An 11,609-nucleotide genomic window follows, 5' to 3' on the forward strand; every position below is an offset into this window, starting at 1 on the left:
TTAAACTATCATATGAGTACAATTCCTCGCCACAGACTTCACATTTTGGTATAGAGCAGAGTTGCTATATACATAACTCCCGTTTTTCCTCACAGGCAACTAAACAGATGTTGTTTTAAAGTCCAGACTTCCTAAGATTAATGTTTCTTACCGCTCCATCAAAGATGTTCTTGATTGACACAGGCTATTTGTTTTTTCTGCCAGTGCCTGGTCATGAAGAACACAATGACGACTAGTACGATGTGATACATCGCCTTGATTCATGCTAACGCAACAGAAATTTTAGTCACCACGCTTTTGTACCATCACTGCAAATGTCCATTTAGGGGATGGAAAGGCACACAGCATTATTTCAGTATCACGATGAATTATATTACTGATGTATCAATATTATGACGAAAATTGCTTTCACTTTGCAAAGTTCCTGGAAGGGGCTCAGCAGTCCCCTAGAGCTCTGCACACCACATTTGGAGAAATGCTCTTCTAATTCACCCTGTCTAGTATTAATTTAATAACCGGGGGGGGGGAGGAGTCTTTTAAAATCCAAAAGTTATTAAGATCAAAAGCGATTGTCCCTTAAAAGGCATTTATAAATTATAGGACACATTTTATTGTATAATTTAGTCATCAAAAATATTAATAAATCCTGTCATAAGATGCAGAAATACTTCCGACTTGATTAACATGAAATGACCACAGTAACAATTTTATTAAATGAAAATTGTATTTTTTCTATGTGTTCAATATTATTCTTAAAAACTGGTGCTCACAAAGGTATGCCTCTTTTTTTAACTATTTCTTTAGCTGATAAAAAATATATGTAACTCTAATATTTTAACTATAATATCTGTAATTATCATTAGCCAATCATGTGGTGGTTATCTTACCTGAAGATCCAGGGATTATCTGATGTTGAACCAAGTTCAGATCTTCATCTGACCCTTCTTCAGCCAATTTTGGTGTCTCAGAGTCGTTTTCCCCTTTATCATCATTACTGTTTCTATTTCCCTCTGCATTACTGCTATCAGAGTGGCCCTTTACTCCAGAGTCCAACTTGCTTGCAGTATCAACCTAAAAATTATTTCCAAAGAAATCATTGTCATAAATAATGTATTTTTTAAACCTTACATTTCTAGACTATTTTAACAGTAATGTATATACATGTGAGGACATACATACACACACTAGCGTTAAACTATTCTAGAAATATAACTTTTTGATTAAATATAATTTAATTATACCAATTTAATAACATGTATAACAAAGAAACATGCCCCACTCTCTGGCAAGTTTCAGCGATAGTGGAGAAGGGTTAGGAATCTGTCCCAGAACGCCCACCTCTCTGCTAGCCCTGGACATGAGGCACGGCGGCCCCTTTTTCCGGAGCTTACACTCAGATGGAGACTCAGAGGTCTAGAGCCGCACTGTCCATACAATGGCCACTAGCTACGTGTGGTTACTGAGGAGCTAAAAAGCAAATAGTCTGAATCGAGATGTGTCTTAATGAGATTCTTCAAGTCAGAACTGTGTGCTTTAGTAATTATTTTTATGCTATTCAAATTTTTTCTATTTCATTTCGGTTTCTCTTTCCATTTCAGCAATGCTTATTTTGAAAACACCAGTGTGGCACAGCTGTGTTTCCCTGAGAGAGAACAAGAAAAAACATCCACGGCTGCATCAGAAAAAAACAGGGATTATTCATAATCACCTGACAGCTGTGAGTGGCAGTGAGCATCACGGTAGAAGTGAACATAGCCCAAGAGAGAGGCAGAACCTCAGAGAGAGTCAGCCCTTCTGGAAGGAATCCATCTCCCCTCTCAATGGGGCAATCTTCTGCTCCAGGCCATCAGCGCTTAGCCATTGGAGGGCGGTCAATTCCCACGCCCCCTTGTGAATCTTCAGGGCAAAAGGTGGATCGTGTAGAGAATTCAACTGCCAGGGATACGAGACTCCAGGCAAGCATCTCTGTTTACCTGCACCAGGACCCACGTCCCAGCGGAACTGAGCTGTGTCAGTGGTATAATGATCAGAGCCAGCATTTACTGAGGAATTCCTACCGGCCAGGCCCTGCGCTAAGTACTTTACACACAGGGCCTCACTCACTCCTCACAATGACACTATGGTATAGGCATTACTAGGTCCAGCATAGAATGAAACTAGTGGAGGCCCAATTTATAAACAAGCAAAACAATGTCGCCTCCACGTAATCTGGGAGGTGTTAAAGAGGGTCCCCTGTTCAAAAATATACTTCTGTGAAAGGCCAGGTTAAAGCCTTAAATTCCATAATACCCAGTAAGTCCTTAAGGCTATACCATTCTACGAAAATGTTGAAATTGCTTGAAGAGATCACATGAGCCTTGATGGTTATTTACATCTTGGCATAAATGAATTTGTCTGGCTTTTCCCTGAGAATGGTTCTTTTAGGGAACTATAGACTATATAACAAATAACTAGATATTAGCAATATTCTTGGCACACTTTAGGACACAAAAAGACTTTCACATATATCATCCCACACGATCCTAACTCTTAGAATGAGCAGGAAGCAATGAAGCAGAAAGATGAAACTGAAGAACAAAAGGCAATATCGGCCCATTTTACAATTTTACCCAAAGTTCTCTACTTCATTAGCACCAACCATCTTAATTTATTTGAAAATAAACTAAAAAAAGCTTCCAGAAATTAAAGATATATCATTAAATTTAAAAATTCAACAGACTAAAAAGTAGATTTGAAATAGCATAAGAGGGGCGCCTGGGTGGCTCAGTCGGTTAAGCGTCCGGCTTCGGCTCAGGTCATGATCTCACGGTTTGTGGGTTCGAGCCCTATGTCAGGCTCTGTGCTGACAGCTAGCTCAGAGCCTGGAGCCTGCTTCGGATTCTGTGTCTCCCTCTCTCTCTGACCCTCCCTGGCTCACACGGTCTCTCTCTGTCTCTCAAAAATAAATAAAAGACATAAAAAAATAAAAAAAAAAGAAATAGCATAAGAAAGAATTCAAAAATTTTTAAATATATGTTAAAAATTACCCAGGATGAAGCACAGCAAAATAATTAAATAGAAAATATTAAAAAGATAAGAGACATAAAAGATAGAAGGAAAAGTTTCAACAGACATTTAATATGACTTTCAGGATGATTAAATACAAAACATAGTAGGCAATACTAGAAGCTTTTGAAAAAACAATAGTTGAACATTTTTCAAAATAAACAAAACACACAAATCCTCAGTGAAGAAGTACTAATCTCCAGAAGTATAAAATAAACAAATCCATACACAGGTGGATGATTCTAGATACTGAAGACAAAGAGAAAAAAATTAAAGCAACCAGAGAAAATTATCTAAATAAGACAGGCCACACTGTAATAATGAAAACTGGATTTTCAAAAGCCTTCTTGCTGACAATAAGAGAGGCCAAAATCACCTAAATGTAAAGCATTAAACTATAACACTTTCAGAAGGAAACATAGGAGAAAATCTTGGGAACCTGGGGTTAGACAAAAAGTTCTTGGTTACAACTAAAAAAACAAAAAAAAAAAAAAAGCCTCAAAACAATGTTGACAAATTGCACTTAACAAAATTAAAAACGTTTGCCTTTTAAAGCACATGGTTAAAAGAATGAAAAGTCAAGCTACAGACGAGGAGAAAATATTTGCAAATCATATATCTGAGAAAAGATTCTATCTAGACTATATAAAGAACTCTCAAAAGTTAACAATAAGAAAACAAACTATTTTTAAAGTTAGGCAAAAAAAAGAAAGAAAAAAAAGAAAAGAAAATACCCTTTCAAAAAAAAAAAGTGGGTTACAAATCAGCACCTGAAGACACATTCATCATTATTAGTCACCAGGAAGTTGTGAGTTAAAACCACAATGAGATATTACTATATACTTATTAGAATAGCTTTTTTAAAACACTAACAATATCAACTTCTGGTGAGGATTCAGAGCAGCTGGAACACTCATATATTTCTCAAGGGAATGGAAAACAATTTTGCAATTTCTTATATTTAAACGTACACCTAATACAACCAAGCAATACAACTCCCAGGTGTTTACCCAAGAGAAATAAAAACCTACTCCCCCCACCAAAAAAATCAGTATACAAATATTAATAGCAGCTTTATTCATAATCACCAAAAGCTGCCAACAACCCAAATGTTGCTCAGTCTGTGAATGTATAAACAAACTGTGGTACACCCACACAATGGAACACTAATCATCAATAAAAAAGGAGTGAACAATCGATACACACAGCAACAATAGAGGAGTCTCAGATGCATTGTGCCAATGAACAAAAGCCAGACTCAAAAGCTACATACTTTTTCATTCCATTCATATGATTTTCTAGAAAAGGAAAAACAGTAGGCACAGAGAACAGATCAGGAGTTTCCAGAATTAAGAGTAAGGGAGATGAGTAGGGACAAAGGAGTAGCAGGAAGGAAGTTCTGAGAGGTGATGGAATTGTCCTATTTCTTGATTGTGATGGTATCACTCTACACGTTTGCCAAACTCAGAACTATACACTGAGAAAGAATAAATTTTACAGTGTACAAAAATTTTAAATTGGAAACAAAAGTCAATGAGATACAATGTTAATAGTTAAGATTTCATATAATAAAGTTAGAAACTTTCTCCAAATTCATCTATAAATTCAAAGTATGTTCAGTCAAAAGTCCAAGAGTAATTATCGCGAGGCCTGGAAAACCAATCTAAGATACAAAAAGAAAAAAAGGCCAAGAAGAGCTAAGACAGTTCTAGAAAAGAATAAGATGGAGAGACCCACCCTACCAGGTATCAAGAAATATTTCACAACCAACAAGAGTTAACCCATAGTAATGATGCAGGATTAGATGAAACAAAACAGAGAGCTCAGCTAGAAACGGTATTTTAACAAATCACTTGCAGTTCTAGATACATGTCAGAATCATCCAGTGAGATGTATCTGCACAAGATTTAGACAGCAGACATGAGGTAGAAGCCATCTTCCCAAGCTCCTGATAGGAAGTTGGCAAGAAATATCAAAGGCTGTCATCTCTGTGTGTCTAGTCACCAGTTTTGTGGTTCCGAGAAACTTACGGCAGTGTCAGAGGCAGGAACTTTCTGATCTCTGGATTTCGGCCATGGAGGTGTGACCTGGAACCAACAATCCAAGGGAAGTCCCCTCCTATGATTCCCTTTCCTGCTGGCCTTCCACTGATGCTGGCCTTCCACTGATTTTTGAGAAAATGAATTTCTGTTATTTAACCCCTGTCTGCTGTAAATGCCTAATGTGCTTTCTAGTTCCTGCACTAAGTTATAACACTCAAAGAGTTGCGTAATGTAGAGACTGGTCCATACATCAAAAGAATAAATGAAAAAAATAAAAATAAAAAAAGAATAAATGAGTGTGAATTCATGAGCTTGCAAAGATTTTTTTTTCACCAGAAGATTTCAAATTTTTGTTTACCACAAGCTTAAAACAACTAGTCCCATAGTGCAGGTGAAAAAACTAATTCTTTAAAAAAAAATCAAGTTTAGATATTTTAAGAAAAGAAAAAGAGACCACTAAAAAAAAAAAAAAAAGAAAAGGAATCATGTCCAGGTAAGATACCTACTAAATATATATTATGTGGTCTCTATTATATTTTTAAAATCATGTAACTTTTGGTTAGTATCCAAAATCTATAAAGAATTTATCAAACTCAATACCCCAAAACCAAATAATTTAGTTAAGAAATAGGCAGAAGACATGAAGAGACACTTTTCCAAAGAAGACACCAGATGGCTTACAGACACACAAAAAGATGCTCAACATTACTGTTCATCAGGGAAATACAAATTAAAACTATGATGAGATACCACCTCACACCTATCAGAATAGCTAAACTTAAACAACAGTTATTGGCAAAGATGTGGAGAAAGGGGAACCCTCTTACACTGTTGGGAACGTAAACTAGTTCAGCCACTCTGAAGAACAGTAGGGAGGTTTATTTTTGAGAGAGAGAGAGAGAGAGAGAGAGAGACAAAGTATAAGTGGGGGAGAGAGACGGAGGGGGGTGACACATACTTTGTCTCTCTCTCTCTCAAAAATAAATAAACATTAAAAAATAATAATAATAACTTGAAGATCCTTCAGGTGGGCTATTAACAACAGCCTTGGTTTATCAGTTGCTAGAGTTCAGGAGAAGGACTTAAAATCATTTCTAAACAGCAAACTACCTTGAAGGATGCTGGTTCCGGTGAGAGCACCTCCAAAGAAGCATTTGAACCTCTGCTCCCAGGACGCATTCTTGAACTTGAGGCTGGTTTTGAAATTCCATCTAAGTTTCCCTTTATAATATCCATCGATATCCTGAAATAAACAAACAAAAAATTAAAGCAAGTTACAGCTTGTATGTTTCAATGTTTCATTGGCGCTAATTCGCAATTAATTTCAGAACCTTTTTTTAGTAAGGATTACATTGCTACCAAAGTCACACTACCCTAATCTCATCAAAAGACATCTGTGGCCACAGATTTTATGTTACTATAAGTGAGAAACATTCTTCCCGGGATGCTGGAAAAAAAGGATACAGACTGACTGCTATTTCAATGGCTTCCTGTGCCTCTAAAATAAACATTTATTTTGTCCTTGGCCTGAGAAGATACTCAGGGAGCATCTGGCCTCTCAACCTAAATTCAGGCTTCATCGTAATGATTTGATAAGGCAACTTTCTTCTGATTTTACCTACCTGATTCTATCTAGCACTTCCTGTTCTGTCTCAGCTTTCAGCGTGGGCTTGCCTCGTACCTCTGATTTCTCCTCTCCCCTTTGGTGCCACATTTTCAAGGAGTACCTATCCCCAGGTCACTGCTCTTTTTCTATCAATCCTCCTTACTTTTAAAACCCATGATTCAGGGTGCCTGGGTGGCTCAGTCGGTTAAGCCTCCGACTTCCGCTCAGGTCATAATCTCACGTTCGTGGGTTTGAGCCCCATGTCAGGCTCTGGGCTGACAGCTCAGAGCCTGGAGCCTGCTTCAGATTCTGCGTCTCCCTCTCTCTCTGTCCCTCCTGCTCATGCTCTGTCTCTCTCTCTATCTCAAAACTAAATAAAACATTAAAAAAAAAAAGAAATGGGATCCTTTTAAAAAATTAAAATAATTAATTAATTAAAATAAAATAAAACTCATGATTCTATTTCACCCTCAGAAATGAGAATAAAACCTACTTTCTCTGATAGAGGACAGACACTTATTATCTGGCCACACACATGGCCAATTTCTATTTTTCATGTGACACCATCCACAGGCCTTTCACCACTGTGGCTTCCTATTCCCAGTGATGTTTTCTGAAGCAGGAATTATTAGGCAGGATGGTTTAAACTAGGAGGAGAATGCGGACATTGTAGGCACACTGATCCTTCCAAACCGTGCATTTGGTCAGGACCATTTCAGATTTGCTCACTAACGGTGGGGTATCATGCATGCTGACAAAATGGAAGAGACAGAGGGAATTTCAGATTTTGCCTTGTCCTACTTAGCTTTACATGTAAATGGATCTTTCAACAATCCTTCTCTAAATTTCCTAATTCACTAAACTTCTAACTATAAATTAAACCATTTCTCTCATAACATAAGGAGGAAAGGTAATTGGGCCTCTGGCCCAAGCAAGTGTAACAATATCCTTTTGTTACCCTACAAAATGATTCATCTTTCTTTCTTTTTCTGAACAGCAGAGGGAGAGTCCAGGGAAGCTGTGGACACAGGAGAAAGCACAACCATAAACAACATGATGTTCCTCCCAGGCACACAGAGGGATAATATGATTTGGCCTCCAACCATTCAGTGTGCCAAAGCTGATGCTTAAGGGACCAGCAGGTCAACTCTTTCCATCTTAGCAAATGAAAAAGGCATTGATTTCCACGTTATTCAAACTCCGCAAAAGGACTTGGGCTCACTCAGGAAGGCGCTGACATTATTATTGTGGGATGACAGATCACCGTGGCCCATCATGTCACAATGGAAAAGTGTAAGTCACCAAAAGGCCAAATGTCTTGAAAATGCCATAAGCAGCCTGTCAGCGGAGAACTATTGTCACCACAAAGAGAGCAATGAGTCGGAGCACTTGCAGGGCCAGTAAAACACCTGTCAGGAAGGGGGAAAGAAGCACAGGGAACCGTCAAAGACATGGGTCAGCCACAGGGCTCCAGAAATCTTTCCATTTGCTTCAGTAACAGGTCTGTTCTATGATGTTTGCTGCAGAAAACAATAAATTAAATAACATACAGTTCCCAGGATGGGTGGTTGTGTAACTGACAATCTTATGACTCTGCCCATGTAGAAAAAAGTAATGGAGGAGGGGCGTTGAGTTAGGATCTTATAGATGTATTTGAGTGTTAAAGAAGAAAGCGCAGTAGCCGCATAGAAATTCCACAAGGAAAATAAATCATTGCCAAAGAAAGTAATCAAATGAAAAGTAAATATTACAGAAGCACTAAACGTTGATTTAACTAAATACTGTGCCTTACCTATATTGAGTGTATGAGGGGAAGAATATATAAAAGGAGAGAGAGTATAAAATGCCTAATCTGTCATAATAGGAAATCAAAGAGAATGTCCAAAAACTGATAAAGCCAAGCAATCATTAATTAAATATATTATTTACAAGTTCATAATGATTGCTTCTCTTTTCTTCCTTTGTAAATGTTATAGTAGAGTTTGTCATTTTTTACTATACCATATTAATAAAAGTAAAAATTGATTTTTAAAATAAAAAATAAATGTAAACTAAGAAATCCCCAAAGGAGTAGAAGAAAACATAAAGAGGGGCGCCTGGGTGGCTCAATTGGTTAAGCATCCGACTTCAGGTCATGAACTCATGGTTTGAGCCCCATGTTGGGCTCTGTGCTAATGGCTCAGAGCCTGGAGCCTGCTTCAGATTCTGTGTCTCCCTCTCTCTTCCCCTCCCCTGCTCGCACTCTGTTTCTGTCTCAATAAGAAACAAAAAATTTAAAAAAAAAAGAAAACATAAACATAATTTATGTAATAAGCTAATGACTTATTAAACATAAGAGTATAAATAAAAAGGAAGAGACTAATAGATTTGATTACATAACATTTAATGCTCTTGAATGGAAAACACACAAAAGAGAACTCTAAAGTACATTAAAAGGCACCAGAGAAACTGGGAAAAATATATGCAACACAGATGATACACAAAAGGTTAATTAATTTACATACTTAACTCTTACCAATCAATAAGAAAAAGAAATAGTCCAATAGAAAACTAGTTAAGAACATAAACAAGGAATTCAGAAAGAAGAGAGAAAAAAAGAAAGAAAGAAAGAAAAACAGAGAGGAAGGAAGAGGAAAGAAAACCAAAGAGGGAGGAAGGAAGAGAGAAAGGGGGAAAGGAAGGAAGAAGGAAGGAAGGAAAGAAAGAAAATATTGCTTAAAAAAAAAAGCCTATCTCTCTAATTAAAGGAATATGCAGAAATGGACCTGAAAGATGATCACAAGTCAAGGAATTAACAGAGGTGGGCTCTTATGGATTGGCAGATTCATGGATATTCTTGGTCTTTTATTTTACCTTTTGCTTACTTGTATTTTCAGTTTTTCTAATAAGTAGATCTTGAATTCATAAGTATTTATTATAGAAAAATTTCTAGAATATATTAAAGTATATTCAAAAATAAATAAAAATCACCCAATATTCACCACTCTGAGCTAAAAACATCATTAGCATATTTCTTTTCCACTTTTGTTCTGTATGTTTCCACCAAAATTGGACTCATATATTTCTCACTCAACATCCCATGATGAGCATTTTCTTATGGCATTAAAGATATTTCAAAAATAAAATATGATTCACTTTATGATATTCCTTTTAATGGATGATATATGACCAGATCAGATCACTACTACCACATACCAACTTTTTATAACATTCATTTCAAGTAAGATTAATTTAAACCTTGTCATAGAGGCTTGTGAGAAATGCAACCACAAAGGAACATTTAAAACAAAAATGGGGACACATGGCTGCCATAATTTGCTACATTGGGATGAAAGAAAGAATTGAAAGAAAATGAATCCTCCTCTGTTTAGTAATAATAAATAGCCAGTCTTTTTTTTTTAAGTGGAATTGTATCTATTTTCATGAGTTTAATGTCTAAAAATTATTTTGATAGTTTTTTTTTTACTTTATACATTTATTATGTAAGAAATACTTGCCCAGACGGTAAACAAGCTGAGTCAAAGAATTCTTGTATTTCAAATTTTGGTAGGACGCCATACTGTCCACCAAAAAGTTTGTACTAAATTACACTACTACCAACAGATAGAAGGTCCTCTTTCCCCAGCTGGGGTCAATCTGGTTTCGTCTTTGTCAATCTGGTAAGTGTCAAAAGTATCTGAGTTTGATTTACGTTTCTTTAATTACGAGACAAACTGAGTCCTCAGTCAAGTGTTTACTGGCCACCTTTTCCCCCCTCTGTATGCCTCTATATATTCTTTGCTATTTATGGTCTATTTAAATGACTAATGATTAATTTTAATTATAACTTAATTTTTTAAATGTTTGTTTATTTCTGAGAGAGACAGAGCATGAGTGGTGGAGGGGCAGAGTGAGAGGGAGACACAGAATCTGAAGCAGGCTCCAGGTTCCCAGCTGTCAGCAGAGACCCGACTTGGGGCTCGAACTCAAGGATGGTGAGATCACGGCCGGAGCATAAGTCTGAGGCTCAACCGACTGCGACACCCAGGTGCCCCATAACTTTCAGACCTTAAGGAACAGAAGGCACGGGACAGTAGGAGTCCTTGATACGAAGTCTTTAGGTCAGGAAAGTTTGCCGCTGCGTCCAGGAAATCGGGGAGGCACTGTCTTTGTAGAAGTAGGTGCCTCGGTGGCGGTGGTGTGGTCCCTCCTAGGCCCCGCCCAGCCCGGCTGAGACCGCCCCGCTACTGGCTGGTGCGAACAGCCAGTCTCCGGGCCAGCAGCTTGACACGACTCCGCTCCGCCCTCTCATTGGCCCTGCCCCTCTCCCTGACAGCCCAGGGGTGGTCCCTGACGCGACACCGCCGCGCTCACTCCTGCGCCAGTCGCGCGGCGTGGAAGGTGGGGTCCTAACAGGTGCGGTGTCTTACCTTCCCGGCGGAAACTCTGGGAGCCAGTCACCAGGCAGCGAACCACTGACGGGCGCAGAAGCGCACCGACGGGACATTCAGCGTCACCCCCTGATCCCCAAAGGGGAAGGTTCTTTCCCGTCACCGCAGCTTTTCTGGAAGGGGAAGGAGCTGCGCGTCCAAAACCCTGTGGCCTCCGAGAACGCTGTTCCCCTGGCAACCAGAAGCACGAAGCTTCCAGTCTCGCGATAAAAGGGTTGTACCGTGAGGAAATGAGATGTGGGGGTCGAGGGCGATGAGGAAAGCTGAAGGGAGTCCCGGGAGTGGGGCCAGTACTGCTGTTTCCTCCGTCTGTCCCAGGGTAGTGTGGCGAGGGAATGGATCGTTCGTAATTATATTGAACACGGAAGGAGGATGTCTGGATGCTTATGTGGCTCTCTGCCATTAGTATGATGCTCTGTAGGTCTGGCATCCCTCCGAGCTCAGTTTCCTCCTCTGTAAAATGGGAATGACAGTAATTCTTCACAG

General features: G+C 38.6%; 1 protein-coding gene across 2 annotated transcripts in view; it reads right to left on the reverse strand.

Moving 5' to 3' along the window:
- The window catches only part of FSIP1 (fibrous sheath interacting protein 1), a 183,464-nt gene extending 172,262 nt beyond the window's left edge, over positions 1 to 11,202 (reverse strand). Inside the window, exons 1-3 of one of the 2 annotated variants that reach the window (XM_029952680.1) lie at positions 11,103 to 11,202; positions 6,198 to 6,330; positions 888 to 1,071 (exon numbers count right to left, since the gene is read on the reverse strand). In XM_029952680.1, coding sequence (XP_029808540.1) covers positions 888 to 1,071; positions 6,198 to 6,330; positions 11,103 to 11,179 — 394 coding nt within the window. In that variant the 5' untranslated portion in view covers positions 11,180 to 11,202. Of the gene's footprint in view, positions 1 to 887; positions 1,072 to 6,197; positions 6,331 to 6,709; positions 6,718 to 11,102 lie in introns of those variants that run through there. The other variant, XM_029952681.1, reaches the window with a different exon arrangement.
- Between the last annotated feature and the right edge of the window lie 407 nt (positions 11,203 to 11,609).

This window comes from Suricata suricatta, chromosome 9 (assembly GCF_006229205.1).
Source record: "Suricata suricatta isolate VVHF042 chromosome 9, meerkat_22Aug2017_6uvM2_HiC, whole genome shotgun sequence".
Lineage (NCBI taxonomy): Eukaryota > Metazoa > Chordata > Mammalia > Carnivora > Herpestidae > Suricata > Suricata suricatta.